Genomic DNA, 17608 nt, shown 5'->3' on the forward strand with positions numbered 1-17608 from the left:
AACCCATCTAATTTTAAAACTAGCAAAACCACCAACAGAATAGTGGCTTCTGAGGTTTGTGAAACCAGTAAGAAAGAAACGTGGCCAGGGGCTACTCAACCAGGAATGCCAATTTTTCTCTCAACCTTGAGTAGATTACGTCCGCTATAGTACTTAACGCTCTAGATTGCAGTTCTTTGCTTTTGTGAATCTCCTCCCCAGTCTGTGAGGTCCCTCAGAGCAGGAACTGTGTCTTATTATCTTTGTCTTCCAGTGCCAGAGAAGGGCCTTCCACACAGAGGAAAGGGAGAAAGCAATGAATGTGACTTATCAAAACAACTTCTTTTCTAAAGTCTCATGCATTAAAGAATTCAAATTCTTTCCAGTCAATAAAAAGTGCTATGGATAACCTTTTGTTCAACCTCCACATGAAAATTAGATATTTAGTTCCTAATATACATATTCTATTTGTTACTCATTCATGCAACTAGTATTTCATGAGTTTCTACTATGTGTCAAGTAGGATGCTTGCAGCTGGAGATGCTACAATGAACAAGACAGACATGGCCCCTGTCCTTATTTTATACTCTAAATTATAAAGCAAGCCTTTCTTTTTAGCCTTTAGACCTTATGCACTCTATGTTTTCTAAGTACATCCATGCTACAAATAGGTATTTTTGCAAATAACATTTTGAGAGAGTGCCAAAAGTATGCTCAAATATGCCTAAAATCAGTTGTGGAATGATTAAGTAATGAGTCAACCATTTTACGCTTAAGTGCTACAATAAATAAAAATCAAACTATAGTATCAGTGTTGTTTACTGAGTTACATTTCTATGTTTAATGTCTGTTTTCCCATCAGACTGTTCGTACTGTAAAGACAGGCTCCATGAGTCTTGTTCTCTTGTTCACTGCTGTAATTTTAGGGCAGAATCTGTGCAATAAATATGTGTTAATCTAATGATCAGCTATTCAAGGCTTATTACTATCCGTCAGAATATGGGAATAAATGAAATAAATTATTTAAAAATTTAAGGCAGATGTTATGAGTACGTAACACAAAATAAAGTTGTCTTCTACCGTGTGCATGCATTTATTCCTTACCATAAGTGGAATGTTAAATATGTTTGGAAAACGTGACCTACAGAGACAGTACACAGCATAAGACAGGTCATCTATCCAAATTTATTACCCGATTTTAATGTATCAAGTGCTCTTGACCCTCCTTTACTGTTGACCCACTAAGGAAACGGCTGCTCTATCTTTTAAAGGTATATTTTTAAAAATTAAATGTTGCAGTAAGATTGTTCATAATCCAGTCATGAAAAATTAAGTTCTTATCAGATTTTGATGCAGAAAGTTCTGACTTTGTAAGTGTAGAGTAGCGTTTTAAACACCAGTAGGTCCTACCCAGGCTATACCTGCCAAGCAAAATTAAAATAATGTTCTCACAAACTAGCAAGTAACTGCTTCGAGCAGAAGGAGCAACAATATTTTATTTCATTACAATTAAACATTTCACAAAAATTTTAATGGGAATGTATACGCACTATCAAGCAGAACAGAGAAAACATAAAGAAATAAGGTACTGAGACCTAGAAGATCATTTAAAGTCCCATCAGTGTTACTTTATACACAGTAGGTACTCAATACAACTAAACTGAAGATAAACATGTTAGAATATGTGCTTGCAAACTGTGTAATGCTGTAGTAGTAAAGTACAGTTTCCAATATGAGATTTTGCTTGTCAGTTTTTTAAAAGCCTTTAAAAATATGATCTGCACAAGCTTGCCCTGAGGGAAAGAAAGATGGAATACAGATTATAAAATATGGATTTTCAACAAGAGCATTTTGAAAGTGGAAAAGAGCAAATAGTTGTGGAAAAAACCGAATGAACCAATTACTAAAAATTCAGTGCACTCATAACTACCTGATGGAAAATTTGAAGCACCTTTTCTCTCGCCTTCCTGTGTCATAATATGAAATGCATGAATTATATAGACCTTGATCTTCAGAAGCTTAAGAAAACTTCAAGTTGTAAGCCAAAATGTCATCAGAAAAAGAAAAATCTTGTATAAAAATTGCTACCATAAGGCCACTGTTTCAAGTTCTTTCATGTACAGACACTATACAATTCGGATACTTTTGTTTTTGTTTTTTATTACATAAGCGAAACTTTCAACATAGAAATGTCTGGATATAACTCAGTTCTCTATGAAACCATGCTCAGAGAAAAATGCATCAACAAATAATGCCCTTTTGAGACTTTCTGCAAAAGAAGCTGTAATTAGTACAACTTTTAAATTGAATACTGTAATTTAAAAGCAATTGTTAAGTGTAAAAAAGTTGCAGCATTCCACTACGGAAAAATAAAGTTATTTTATCAAGAAAGTTACAGTATTAGTGCTTTAGTGCCAATTCTAACTCTTGACAAAAAAAGATGCTCCCAAATATCGTCCTGTAGTGTCGTTTCCATTTCTAACAATTCCAAATTAGATTGCTGGGACAATGTTTGTATATTCCTATTGAGAGAAAACAAAAGAAATACAGACTTTAAAAGAAGCATTAGTTCCAACATCTGAGCTAGAGTTTTGTTTACACTACAATTTTCAAAATATTTTAATTAATATATTTACTGCTTGCACTCAAGATCCCCACAAAGTGATGTGGATCCCCAAAGACACAAAGGAACAACAGAACACATCAAAGTGGATATCAAATGATAGTCAGTAGGACAGAGAAAATATATGGCTCTCGTTAGGCTAGAATACCATACAGCATTCTGCTGTTTGGGTGGGTTTCACTGGGGATATCTCTGACAAAAATATCAAGACTCTTAAACCTTAGTCCCTCAAGTACAGAGCCTGACATGACACACGCACAACTTCAAATGGGTATTTTATCTTTGTCATCATATGGTATCTAATTCTAAAACTATATGGACTCTTCTAGCTTGCCTGGTAACAGCAGAGAAAGCTGTTAGAGGGAGGAAAGCTTTCTTGCTTTTGGATGGTTACCTACAATGTAAAAAGATGTATGACTTCAATAAACACAGGAAAAGGAATTCACAATAAGACTATGATTATAGGATAATGACTGAATTCTATACTGTGATGCTATGCAAAATATTAAGTTACCAACCACAAACTGGACATAAGACCATGCAACTAATAAAAGAGCAAAAATGGTAGAATGGCATTTTTTTCTGAGACATTAAAAAACTTATTAATACATATAGCCTTACCTTTTACTAGGATCTTACATTATTAAAACTGAAAGAAATTTGAAAGATTTATTTTTTGGCATTTGTATTAGTATGGAAACGTTTAATTCCAAACAAAAACAGTTCCGACAGAAAATTCTTCTTTCTCTTTTGGTTAACAAAATGTTCAAAGTATATGCATGTATTTTTGTCAACATCATTCCCTTAAATAGAGGCAGACTTCATTGTACCCTATTTCTTTACCCATTACATAATATAAAAATAATATACATTGATCTTCAAATAAAATGTCAGTTGCCTACTAAGAACTTTCAAAACAAAGTATAATAAATTCAGTTTTTTTCAACTGAAATATCTTATTTATAAAAATGTGGAATTACTCTGAGCCACATTCACCCTTGACATAGCTTCTACAATGTCTCTCGGATTGACCCCCGCTACATTCTTCCAATTACGTGAAAACCTATTTTAGGCAGAATGCTGAACTAGACGTATGAGCATCACCCTCACCTAGGTTTTCATAACTTGACACTTGTGTCATTGCAAGTGTTTCCTTGTTGGGCTTTCTGCATCTCGCCTCCTTCCAGAACCTTCCTACCCACTGCCCACCAAGCAATCATCCTCAGACACCACTTTCTCCTTCTCAGTCTAGGAAGATGTCTTACTGCTGACACCTCACAGCCTTCATATTCTACCCAGATTTTGAACCCTCCATAGTTTGCATAACCTGTCTCTACCCAGCTCCACATTCTCCTGCCAAACATGGATCTTTAGCCGCAGCCCCTCCCGTGTCCTGCTCTTCTCCGTGATTCAGCTTACAACCTACCTCCTCTGTGAAGAGAGTAGAAATCAAAGCACTTAGCATACATTCTGTGACCATTTCTAACATACTGATTTTTTCCTCCTCTCTTTAGGCACTTACCATCTGTGAAATTAAGCTCTTCAAAACATGGTTGTACAGAAAAGAGTTAACACAGCATACTTGACTGTTATCCTTTGAAAGGCCTGCTTGTAAGGTTAGCTCTTGGCTGGCATCTAAGAACTTAGATTTCAGGAGAGTTCTCACCACTGATGAGTGTCTAAATTGTGCAAACAATATGGTCTATGCTGAATACCTGCTTTCTTGCTCAGAGTCTGGAATTTGGGTATGTGCCTGGCAAGGGGTACCCACGTGACCAGCACTGGGCACTGAGTTCAGTTCATTTCAGTTCAAAATCTAGGCTTTGGAGCCAGACAGACCTAGCACTGTTACCTAATAGCTGGATCACCTTGGCTAGGTTACTTAACCTCTCTAAGCATCAATCTCCTCGTGTAGGAGAGAGTCAACGCAGCAGACCTGACTGCTGTCCTTGGATGGGCCTGTTTACAAGGTTGACCCTTGTAAGCATCTGGAAACTTGGACTTCAGGACGCTTCTCACCCTGAAGTCATGAGCAGCTCACAGGGCCTAAGCTGTCTGTACAAACGACGGGACTTACCCCGCTTTCCCGCTCAGAGTCTGGAATTTGGGGGTGTGGCTGGCAGGGGGCGCCTACATGACCAGCGCTGGGCACTGAGTCTCTAACCGGCGTCCCTGGCTGCCAACACTTCACACGTGCTGTCACAGCTCGTCGCCAGGGGGCTCACGCGCACCCTGTGTGACCGCAGAGGGAGAGGACGACGCTCTGGGAAACTCGCAGCTGGGCTCCTCTGGGCTTTGCCCGGGGCGCCAGTTCCCTTGGCTGCTGGCACCCGTGCAGCCTCGGCTGTAACACGGCCCAGCGGTGAGTGCCGCCACCTGCTGCGTCCTCTGAGTCCTCCTAGCCTATCCGCGCACTGGGGTGGTCCTGGGACCCCTGACACAATTGCTGCTGTTCGCTGACTTTTTAGAACTATGGAGTGTGTATGCGTGTGTGTGTGAAAGAAAGAGGGAGAGATTAGATTTGATTCCATTCAACAAGCATTTTTAAAGATAGACTATATGAAAGGCCAATAGGGGAAGACATGAAGACTTATGAGGTACTCTCTAGCCTCAAGGAGTTGATCGTTTGTTGGAAGAAACAGGAAGGTAAATAGCAACAGTTAGAGATCAAATGGAACAAGAGCTAAAGAGGGGCGCTGGTAAGGCTTTTCAGTGGGGCTTAAAAGCAAAGAAGGGTTTAATAAGGAAAGAATGGGGATCAGGACGCTATTTCTAGCCAAGAGAATAGCAGGAACAAAGATAGAAATACATGAAAACATATGTCATGCTTGCTCCAAAAAGCAGAGGCTGTATGGAAACATGTAATTAGAAAGGCAGCTTAGTGCTGGACCTGGCTAACAAGTCTGGTCTCATTTTTTTGTAGGCAACAGAATCTTCCTTGGAAGGTGCTGGCACAAAACTGATATGATTCAGACTGTGTTTCAGGACAGTCACTGCATTAGTAGTGAAACGACAGACTAAGCTAATCGCAGGAGACAAGGGAGCAAGTTAGAGGCTCCAAAGATTCCCAAAACAGACCAGGAATATCTGAGAACGTGACATACAGTAAATGTGGCATTTTCAATCAGTGGGGAAAGGACAAACTATTCAATAAGCAGTGTTAGAAAAACTGACTGTCCATCGGGGGGAAAAATTAGATCCTGACCTCACATTGTATCATAAAAACAAATTCAAATAAGAACAAATATTCATATGTTTAAAAAAGTAACCATAAAATTGTATGCAGCTTTTGGCAGGAAAGAGCTCTCTGTAGGAGGCCCCCTTTCTCTTGTCACTAGAGCAGAGCAATATTGTCACTAACTTTACACCAGGCACCCTCATGCCCTACTCATCTCCTGTCCAAGCACACCTTTCAAATCTTTTGATCACACAATGCCTTGCCTAATCTGTTGGTTCTTTCTGTAGATCAAAGAAGTAGAAATGAAGAATAAATAATTAAGATCTCCTCCCTAGCGTCCCCTTCAGTCATCTCACAAACTGTGTGAACAATACAGCATCTAAGGAAAGATCACAAGAAGTCGACAAGCTGCACACAGTGGCAGATGGTGACGCCTCTGCCCCCAACTCGATGATTAACCAAGATTACTTCCCTTTTCCCTTTAAAAACTTTCATGGCCGAGCAGAACCTTGGGAGTTGGCTTTTGGGGACACTGAATCCTGGCCTTCTCCCCAAATTGCTGGCTTTCTGATTAAAAGCAACATTTTCCACTTCTACCAACACTTGCCTCTAGGGTACTGATTTTCAAGTGGCGAGCAGCTGGACCTGAGTTCAGTAACAAAACTGCTTAAAGGAAACACAGTAAGGAATTTTTGTAAGCATAAACATGATGTGAAATCTTACAGCCATATAAGGTAAACTTGACAGATTCATGGACATTTCCAAGTTCTGTAATATAAAAGCCACCATCAACAGCTGACAAACAAAATAAATAGCAGCAAAATGTATGACTGGTTAATACCCTTAGTAAATCAACAGCTCTCACAAATCAATAAGAAAAAGAGAAACACTGGCAAAGCATAGGAATAAGGAAACAGAGGGAAGAAATACAAATGGCCAATAACATATAAAAAAACACGCTCACCTCATTAATAATTGAAGAAAGGCAAGTGAGAACTATTTTCTGCTATTAGATTAACAACGGGTAATAAAGACTGATAATATGGAGTGCTGGCTAGGGTGTAAACAGGCCCTTTCATGTACTTCTGGTGAGAGCAGAAATGAGTAAAAAGGGAGCTCTGGCAAGGTACCAAAATGTCAATGTGCCCAGTGGCGTTACCAAAATAATGAAAACCTGTGAAGTATCTTCATCAACAGAGGCTTGGTTAAGTAAGTCAGCAATCATCAAACGGGGGTACACATACCCTGACAGGTATATGAAGACTTTCCAGTGAGTATGTGGATACAGACAGCTTGGAGGGAATTAATTTCCAGATCTTCAAATTCTCCATGTTTGCTTTCTAAACTTAACCTGCCTGTACAATTGGTTAAGGCTGGTCTCCTACCTCTCACTCTAAACCAGAAAGATACACCTTCTCATCCTGAATCTTAGTACTTTGCATTACCTGGGCCCCCCCTCCCCGCAAAAAGGGGACAATTGGAAATATTAGTAATTGTGGCAAGAAAGTGAACCAACCCTAGCAGCTAGTAATAAATAGCATGCTTCTGCAAGTCGGAAGCTTTCCATTTCTTTGCTTTTGTTTAATTGTAGGAGGATAAAATCAAGCTGTCAGTAAAACAACATTCAAAATATTTATTTGATGATAGATCACTAAGTGATTTTTGGCCTATAATTCAGAGTGAGTCCAAAGAAACGAGTGGCATCGCTGTAAGAAAAGCCCTTTCATTTTCAGCTATACAATCATATAAACAAGATTTCTCAGGACTTACATCTATCAAAAGAAAAAATACAATTAGAATGGATACTTGAACACTATTATTCTGCTAGTAACATGTATCTATGAATACATGAACTAATTGAAAAGAGAAATGCATTTTCCAATAAAATTTTTGTCTAATCAATACTTAACAAAATCTATAATATATTATATGCTATCTTGATCAACTGTAATGTTAATTCAATCCAGAGGAAATATTTAACACTTAACACTCACAGTAATAGGTTAATATTAGGTATTATATTTGATTTGGTGGTCAATAAAAGATTTTCAAAGATAAAAGTCTATGGGGCAAGCAGAATAGGATCCAAATTCAAGGCAAAAAAAAAAGAATGATGTAAAATTTCTCACTGTTAAAAGAAATTGCATATTTTAAAAAATAGATGATGTTAGTTATCAAATTCTTGTGGTTTGCAGGTTCAGTGAAGAGATTTAAAAGAAGGAGAATGATGTTTAACAGTTTTATTTAAGACCCTCTATAGTATGGCAGAAATATCCTTTATGAAAAACTTACAAAAAATATTAGATACCAACCTAAAAATGTGCAAGGAAGTAGATAAGTTTTTCAAAATGTTAGGGTAAGTAAGCAGAAGAAGTCTGAAGAGCACTGAGATATATAATACATCCATAGAGTGGAATGATATGCAGCCATGAAAATGAATGAACTGAACGAAGCAATGGGTGAGTGATAGAAATAAGACGACTTAGAACAATCACAGTTGGAAGGAGAACTGGGAGGATTAGCCGGACAAGTTTCTAGTGTGGCTGGCTAGCTGGGAGAGCTATGGACCATGAGGAGAAATCAGTGGTCTGGGGAGGAGAGCAAGTGTGATTTTATTTTTAACAGCTTTACTGAGATAAAATTCACAAACCATACAGTTCATCCATTTAAAGTGTGTAACTCAGTGGTTTTCAGCATAACCACAGAGCTGTGCAAGCATCGCAATAATCACTTCTTTTGTGCCCCAGCATACTTCAGCTTGAGGCACACAGCAGGTGTACAACAGGTTCCTTTGATTCATCTGAGCTTGGCTCCTGTTCTATCTTTGTACTCCATGACTTTCAAGGTTTTTTTCAACCCCCAAAGCCATGAATCCCAGTCTTTAACTTCCTCCCTGCAGTGTCTTTATGCTCTGTCCTTCCCCCTCTTTCCATCCATGGGCAGAGGTCTGGTAGGCACCTAGCTTACAGGCACCTAAGGCTGCTGGAGTATCTATGACGCTGAAAACTCCATGTTTTCCTGACCAAATGCACAACTGCCAAGAGATTTTCAGAGGCAACATTCCCAGAGGGCGCTTCATGAATTCTGACTAGGTTCTTTGTTCTAATCTTATCATAGACCCTCAAGAGTTTCTAAAACTTTCTATGATGGGCAGAGAATACTTAATGGGGGCACTTGTGAATGACAGTCGATAAATGACAAGCCTTATTCCAGGAAGTAATAGACATTTCTCCCAACCCCTCATCTTCCAGCCCAAGCACAGAATCCAAGAGAAAGGAAACATAATAAAATGAAATCTAGGTGCCAGAATGGGATTAATATGACAAGTCCAAGATGAATGAGGAGGAAGAATTTCGGTTCTGTACTTTCCTAATACTGCTTGGGAATCTTACTACTTGGGAGGCAGCTGGGGAGCCAATGCAGTTTTAGGGAAGCCACAAATGTTCTGGTAAGTGAACAAGAGGACATATTATGAGCATAAATAGGATCTCCCCAACCCTTCCCTGAGGCTGTTTGGTGTTGGAAACAAGCAGCCCATATCTGATGGCACAGTAACCAGACTGTACACCAGATGAGCATCACAAGAACTTCAAGCCATAAATGATCAGTCCAGACATTTCAATATGGTGGGGGAGTGAGAAGTCCAGACAAGATCAATCTAAATCTTCCTGTTGGTCTTTGAGGAATGTGGGGATACATAGGTTCATATCTAATTTCAGGTTCAAGAAGTTCCAGGGCACCTAGATTAATTAAGCATGCATCCTTAATTAATCCAGCTGGTGATCTAATAATTGAAAACAATGAACTCCCTAGTAGGGCAAAAAGCCAAAGCAGTGTACAGATGCTGCTCAGACTAAGGTTTCTCTCCAGGGCAGGACCGCCAACGTTCCCTCCAATGCTAAAGCTTGGGATGAAGCAACGCTGGAAGAAACCAAAGACTCAGGCTTTCACCTTTTTTCTTTAGGACATGAAAATCAAGGTAAAATGGAGCAACAGGTCTAAACTGTCGGTCTGTACATATGGAATGGGGTTCTGGAGTAGCACAGCAGTCCTGGAACGGCTCTGATGTCAAGTAAGCCTTAAGTACCTTAGTTCAGACTTTGGCAGAAATAGAACAGCTGCAATGCTTCATTCCCTTCCCTAAAGGTTAGGGGAGTGTGGAGCCCAGCTGTTAAGAAGGGCGCTAATACTATGGTATCTGATTTCATGCCATGTTTGGAGAGGTGGGCCTGGTTCAAAAACAAATCTATACAAAGCCTGGCTATTGCTTGCTTGCAGGCACTGACAGTACCCAGGCTGGAAAAGCTCATGTCATAGTAGCTACAACACAAACATATATAAAGTAGCATTCAGAATGGTAGGCTCAAGAAAAAGACTATTAGACATTAATTTTTTAAAAATCTAGTGTGTGGGGATGAATTCTAAAGCACTCAGTTGGCAGTGAAAGGCAACAGGAAGGTGAGACTATGTTCTACCCGGGACCCTAACTGTAAGAGCTACATTCTAGATGATACAAAAAGCCTAGGCCCTAACGATTGGAGATCCAAAGCAGGTTGTGGCTCTTTCTAGGACACACTTGTTACCCTAAGATGAAGGCTTGATGTCTTGTTTCTACATGCTGTTAAGTGAGGCTGGTAGGCAACGTGGTCTGGAAGAACTGGGTGGTCAGCAGGAACTGGGCAAGGTGGGCCAAAGGAAAGGATGATGAAATGGAGCAAGTTCAATGAGCATATAGAAACTGCAGGCAGAGGCAGACAGTCAAGTAAGAACTCAGGAGCCCCAAATCATCTAAAAAAGAGATAAAATGGAGTTAACTGAAGCTAATACTCAAAGGTCAGCCCAGAGCTAACAGAAGAGAAACACACAACGTGTACCTGAAACCCAACCTTGCAACTGAGGAAAAGGCTTGCTTGCCTCAGCCTTCCTCCTGACTATCAATGACTAGCTTCCCTGAGAACAGCCAGGCTGCCATCTGTGATTGGGGACAAATGCCTAGAAGATCTGCTGCAAAGAAACTAGCCACATGAGGCAGAAAGAGAAGCAGCACCTTGATCCAATGGTAGGGAGGGGTATGAGAGGGGACCATGACTCCAATTACACTCACGTTTTTGAAGAAGAGAGAGCTCTCATAACAGTGAAATTGGAAACCTCTCCTAGGTCACTCAGTTAAAACTGGGGGATGGGAGAGGTTGCAGAAAATATTCTATTCAACCTTAAAACTTCAAAAAAAAAAATCAGTTGTCAACTCCATTCTATTGGTCCATCTTTTAAAAAATAAGTTTCACTAAAATCACTAAATAAGCTTAGTGTAAAGGCTTCACAAGCAAGAATATTTATGGAAACATGGAAGGTGAGAAAATTTATAAAATCAGTTGGATGATTTGATAGCAACATTAGATATACATCTTTTTCTCAGAAGAAAATAATAGTCCAAATTTATTAACAAAAATGAGTCAGTAGTTGACAAACATGCCTCACTTAACAGATGTAACGCTTCTGTTCTCATTTAAAATATATATTTGTAGAAGTTAATTTTATATCATATTTATGCTGCATTTTCAAATATCAACACGGCAAATTTAAATAAAATCAATCCACAACTAAAAGAGTATGCAATTCAAATGATCAAGTAATGAAATTTTTTATTAATATTGAAAGTTAGCAATATAGTGGTGATGGTTGCACAGCATTGTGAATGTAACTAATGCCAGTGAATTGTATAAAGATGGTTAAAATGGCAAATTTTATTTCACATATATTTTATTACAATTAAAAAATATAAATCAATGGGGGGAAAAGAAAAGTTAGTGTATTTTGCAATTATGTACCCTTTTTTATTTAGTCAGTTCAATATTTTTTGGTACCTAGATAATTCACATTGTAATAAGGCTAAAATAAATCACCTAAAAGTCTTTACCTGAATTTTCATTTCAAAGATTAACCATACAACAGAAATTCTAAAGTAAAAAGTTCAAACATCAGGCATATTTAAAGTATTCAAGGCATACTAGCTAAGTCATTTTAAGATTAAACAGTCTCACAACTCTATTACCATTGCTCCTTTAAATTTTTGCTCAACTATCATGCAATAAGAACACTGAAATCTAGGTTAAGTCAAAATTAAATGAAAAACCCAATTTTTCTATTAAACATGGATACTTTAGGAGTTCAAAAGTCACTCAACATTTTTTAAATGATCATAATCCAACTAACCTTTTTTTTCCTCAGTAATCTTTCTCTGAATTTATTAGTGATAAATCCCCTTGGACCAGCGAACCGCAGACGCTGATATTTAGCCTGAATGTACAAGCTCTTCTGTACTAGGCCTGATTTATATTGGGGCTGAAATCTGCCACCTCTAAAGTTGGTCTGTAAAGGGAAAAATAATTAAATGTTAAAACTACAGCTTCCAAACCTACTTTATTAGTATAAGAAATGGAAAAAATGTCTGGAACTTAGAGCTGCCCTTAATTCTATATTTAAAGGGAAAAAGTTAATGATGGTAATAAAGTACGTTTTCTTCAAACCAGCTACCTAGTTTATTTTATAATAATAAATTTTAAAGTATTTTACATAAAATGAATTTTTAAAACTGTCAAGTTAAAAAAAAATTGAAGCTCTTGAAATTTAACACGCTAAGACAAGTACAACTTTTAAAAACCTCTAATGAGCTAAAATTAGCCTTCTGATTCCTAGTGAAGTATATCAAATCCCAAAAGGGCAGGGGAAGACATTAAATATCAATATCTATTTAAGAATAAAAAACTCCCTTAACTTTGTTCTTGTCCGTACATTTAAGTCACTGTTTCTTTACCATAAAAACCCCATTATAGCAAATATTTTCAAGATAAGAGCTATACTTAAAAAGACATTTCCTGGCCTGCATACTGCCCAGTATTACAGTATCCATAAGAGGACAATGAATATTTGTGTGTCCCATGTGGGAAGTGTATAAATTGTATACTACAAAGGAATAATTATAAAAACTAAGTAGATACCTCTTTCCACAATTATTTAACGAATGGGTACGCTATGCAAAATGAAGCACCTAAGTTTATAAAAAAAGTATTTATGCCAGGCCTATTTTCCAATTATTTTCTTAAAGCTACAAAGAAATTTCAGGTAAAACAGAATTATAATGAGACACTATAATTTTGTTAAAATTATCTGTACAAATTTGATACATCAGAGCTAATCTTGAGATTTACATTGTCCATTTTTACATATCTAATCAGGTGATTAGTACCTGGCTTTGAATTAGTCCAATCCATGTAAAAAGTAAATTTTAATAAAATAGCTCCTTTTCTTAGGAAGGATTATTTCTTCCTCCTATTGTACTATAAAGAATTGTGAATTTTTAAACAACCATATAACATTACACAGCTTTAAATGACTGGTCAAGATGAAAGATTATTGCATGTATTTTGAAAAACATTTTTAAAATAATTTAATGTTAAAGAACTTTCCCTTAAGGAGAAAGGGTAACAGGAAATAGATCTTTTAACAGTCTTAGAAAAAATACTACAATCGACTATATCTGACTAATGGGAAGAGCAACATGTAGGAAACACTTAAATCTGAAGCCCACCTACACTGTCTCTAAGTTACGCAGACATTACATTTTTAGTTGATTTTATGCCTCATTACTTAAGGGATTAAAAGATGGTATAAAACATGTTTATATATTCTATGCTGTAGCTTTTTAAAAAAACCTAATGAAAACCTAACACTGTTAGGTACAGGAACCATTGGCTAAAAATGTTATCTATGCAATGGCTACAAATTATGTTAAACCTAATGAAAAAAATCTTTCGACATCTAGAAATTTTGACTCTCAAGAAGGCAAAGTATTAAAAGAATCAATCAAGTACCCTCCAAGTCTATGGTTTGGAGATCGTTCATACTACCTTTCTGCTCATACTAACTTCCTCCTAACGAGCTAACTATTCTAGCCACCTTGCCTGCAACTTTCACCAAAAAATGCTCAGATTCTTTCCTCTTGGGGAAAGAGGAAAGAGACACCACAGAGTGGAAAAATACGATAAAAGGACCTATCATAAGCAGGAAATTCAGTCAAGATGGATTTAAAAGCACCTCAACTTCTGAGAGCAAGGAGAGAGAAATACAACACTTTGCACTGTAATTCCCATTCCATATGTTTGAAGGATGAAGTGTTCTGGATAATCAAACATGTTGGTTGATTAAAAGTATCACTGACGTGAGATAAAGCTGTACAAATAATCATAATGTGATGACATATGCTTTAACAAAGCTTATTGGACCAGAATCTTCCTCTGATGACCCAGAAGGCCTCTGACAGTTGTGTGTCTATGGGCTGGGTTTTTCAATCAGTGAATCCTGGAGAAGGCTTTAAAACTATGTGCTTATTTCTTAGAGGTAAAGGGGCAGGCTTAAAGGGAGAATCTGGGACTTTGCCTGCCTCCCCACCTAGAGCCACTCCATCTGGATCTGTTTCATGTATTTGAGTTTCCATGTGATATCTGAAAAGAAGTTCCACTGGTAAAAAATATTTAAAAATCATGTCCTGAGGAAAGGGGTCAGCATTAAACTGATTACAGTGAACTACAAATGTCCAGAAATACTAATTTATAACTATAATTTGAAATATCACAAAAATAGCTTTTAATTTACAAACACTTAGAACATCATGTTTGAAGTATAAAACCAAAGCTGGAATTAAATGGAAGATAACACTCAATACCTTAAAAGGTCTTCTAAAGCCTCCTGGGTTTTGATGGTTTTCCTCATCTCTAAATGGTTTGTGAGTAATGATGTCTTTTCTCTGCATAGTATGATAATTCTGCATGAAAAAAGTATTAGAATGGGTTAATATGCTTTCAGTTTTATTTTTAGAAGTTCATTTTACCATTCAATAAACATACATTTTAAATGCACGGGATTAAGGACACAAAACATGTAGCATGTAGCTTAGCTGTACAAACATACACACATCTTTCTTCATGTAACCCATGTTAGTTTGTGAGGGGCTACTTTAACTCAGGAATGTGAGAAGTTTAACAAAATAAATACTCCTGTATAACACAATGGGCGAGTGTCAGAAAATGGACTGTAAATCTAGTATTCATTCAGGCATCCAGAAGAGAAACAAACCCATTATTATTAGGAGTCACTAACGAGTTCCCACTGTCTGAGAACACAAATTCTCAATGCTGCAGGAGACAGGTTTTGCTGACTCAGATAACTGATTTGAGTAGATGCTCCTGCCATGACTTTATCAAAAGTCAGAATATTAAGACTATAACTACAAAAAATCCAAATCTTTTGATGGCAACAGAAATGATGGGGCCCATTCTGAAGAGTTTCTCTTTCCAAAATCAATAGTCTTATAACCTTCTATTTACTCCATTTGCTATGGAGTCTGTGCTTCTCACAAATCTACTTTCTCACCTTTATTTCTTGCCCCAGTTTAAGAAAAGTCATATAAAACCCCTTTCCTAGTAGTCATTTTGAATTTATGCTAAGTCTATACATTTGAATAAATGCATAAGGACACACATAATGAGATGAGACTTTGGGGGTCCTTGAGAGGGAAGGAGTGTATTTTGCACATGAAGGGATGTGAACCATTGAGAGCCAGTGGGAAAACTATACCAGGCAGCTTCTGACCAGGCTCCCAATCACCCCCACCTTCTAGTATCCAGGCCCTTATGTTATTTCCTGCCCTTGAGTGCAGCCTGTATCTAGCGATGTGCTCCTTACAAATGGGATTTGGTCAAAGTGGTAGGATATCACTTCTGAGATGACGTTACAAACAGACTCTGGCTTCCATCTTCCTAGCCATCACTTGCTTGCTCTTATGGAAGCCAGCTGCTGTTTTGTGACCTGCGCTATGAAAAGGCAAATCTTTACAAACAGAAAGTAGATTAGTTGTTAGCTGGGAATGGGAACAGGAAATAATCAAACAGGCCTGAGGGCTCTTACTGGGGTCATGAAAATGTTCTAAAACTGGATTATGGTTATGGCTACACATCCTGGTAAATTTACAAAAAATCATTAAATTGTACACCTAACATGGTGAATTTTATGGTATTTAAATTATACCTTAATAAAGTTATTCCAAAAAAACTTAAGTAAAGAAAGCTAGTACTATAATAAATGCAATAAAATCCTGCTATATCAAATAAGATGATCATTTTTTTGTCATAATAACAACAGAACCTTAGCACTGAACAAAAGAATCGTAACACTCACTTAACGAACAGTTCTAAACACAATGAAAAATATTGGTGATCCCTGTATATATAGATATATTTGAGAAGGAAAATGGCATGTACAAAAATTTAAAAATTTGGAACTGCAATCTTACCAAGTAAGGTTTTTGAATAAATTTTCTAAAATTTGATTTTACAAAACATGTAGGTTTTTGGAATCCATCAACATGAGTATTTTTCAATCTTGTAAAATTAGAATGCTGATCATTCCTAATAAAATGAAAGAGAGAAAATAAGAATCTTTTATTAGTTTATGTTCATTCAAAAAATTAACAACAGAAATGAAATTATACCCTTTAGAGACAATTAAAGCAGCACGACAGTAAAAAAAAAAACTACACACAAAAAAACCCTCAACGATCTATCACTACTAAAATTACAAATAATAGTTATCATGGCTAAAACCTTAAGTTTTCAACAAACATTATTTAGCAAAGTTGGAAGTTAGCAATAGGGGGAAAACCATATTCCTAGGATCAGGGATCTCAATATGGGGTCCTTCAAGGACAGGATTCCTAGGGCTGTAATCCCAGAAACCATATGTAAAGCATATCCTTTCTGAGGGAAGATAATCACTACTCTTGAGCCTTTGGCAGCACTGGACAGCTCCCCCTGCCAACAGACTCACTGGTGAAAGCTCCAGAGAGGTGTGTGACCAGCTCAGGCCTGCTCACTGGCAGGGGCCTTGAATACTGCTGGGTCACAGCAGCAAAGGACAGCTCCCCTCTTCTGTCCTAGTGAGGTCTGGAAGCCACCAAGGGCTATTCCCAGGCACCCCTACCTGGGAGGGAGGTCCTTCCTTGGGCCTCATTTCCACAGCCCTTGGGAAGTCCTCTCCCTGTCACAACCACATCGCCCACAGTGCTCCTCAGACCCTTCCTGCTCCGTGGTGAACCAGCGGCTCCCTGCCTCGGCCCTGCTGCAGCCCCTCCCACAGGACCCCCACTGACATGGGAACAAAATCCACACTCCTCATCATTGACCCCAAGGGCCTTCCTGCTCTCGCACTTACTGCCTCACCTGGCTGCTTCATTCCAATCTCCCCAACACTCACGCTGAGCTGTGGGAACATTCAGCTCTGTGTGGTTCCCAGCACACACCACAATCTCTCCTGCTTCCACATGTTTGCCCATGCAGTTCCTTCTGCTGTAATTTCCTTCCGACTTAGATCAACCTCAAGATTTAGCCCCATTTTCACCTATTCCAAGAAGGCTTTTCCAGACCCCTCAGAGGTGGACTAGGTACCATTCCTGTGTGCACGTGTAGCATTTGGGGGTCTTCACATGTACCACTCATGTTCATAAATGCTGGTTACAAACCCCTGTCTCACCAAACAAGCTGCAGTCCCTTCAGAGGGGGCACTGTGGTTCGTTCTGTGGTCTCAGCTCTGAACCCAGAACCTGACATGCAATAGCCACCCAGGATTTTTTGAAATGTTAAAATCCCCCATGTTCTCTCAAAATGCTCTGATATGATAGTAAGTCAAAAGAGTATGGGGCAAAGTCATAACTGAGGATAGTTTCACTTACATATAATATATATATATAATATGCCCATGAAAAAACAAATGATAGG

General features: G+C 38.1%; 1 protein-coding gene across 7 annotated transcripts in view; it reads right to left on the minus strand.

The window, feature by feature from the left end:
* Positions 1 to 1442: 1442 nt before the first annotated feature.
* Positions 1443 to 17608, minus strand: part of BCLAF3 (BCLAF1 and THRAP3 family member 3) — a 57904-nt gene continuing 41738 nt past the window's right edge. For all 7 annotated transcript variants that reach the window (XM_072955995.1, XM_031673288.2, XM_072955993.1 and 4 more), the window contains 4 exons: positions 16129 to 16243; positions 14503 to 14601; positions 11994 to 12149; positions 1443 to 2501 (listed from right to left, as the gene is read on the minus strand). In XM_072955995.1, the coding sequence (XP_072812096.1) occupies positions 2472 to 2501; positions 11994 to 12149; positions 14503 to 14601; positions 16129 to 16243 (400 nt within the window). In that variant the 3' untranslated portion in view covers positions 1443 to 2471. The remainder of the gene's footprint in view (positions 2502 to 11993; positions 12150 to 14502; positions 14602 to 16128; positions 16244 to 17608) is intronic.

This window comes from Vicugna pacos, chromosome X (assembly GCF_048564905.1).
Source record: "Vicugna pacos chromosome X, VicPac4, whole genome shotgun sequence".
In the NCBI taxonomy this organism is placed as follows: domain Eukaryota; kingdom Metazoa; phylum Chordata; class Mammalia; order Artiodactyla; family Camelidae; genus Vicugna; species Vicugna pacos.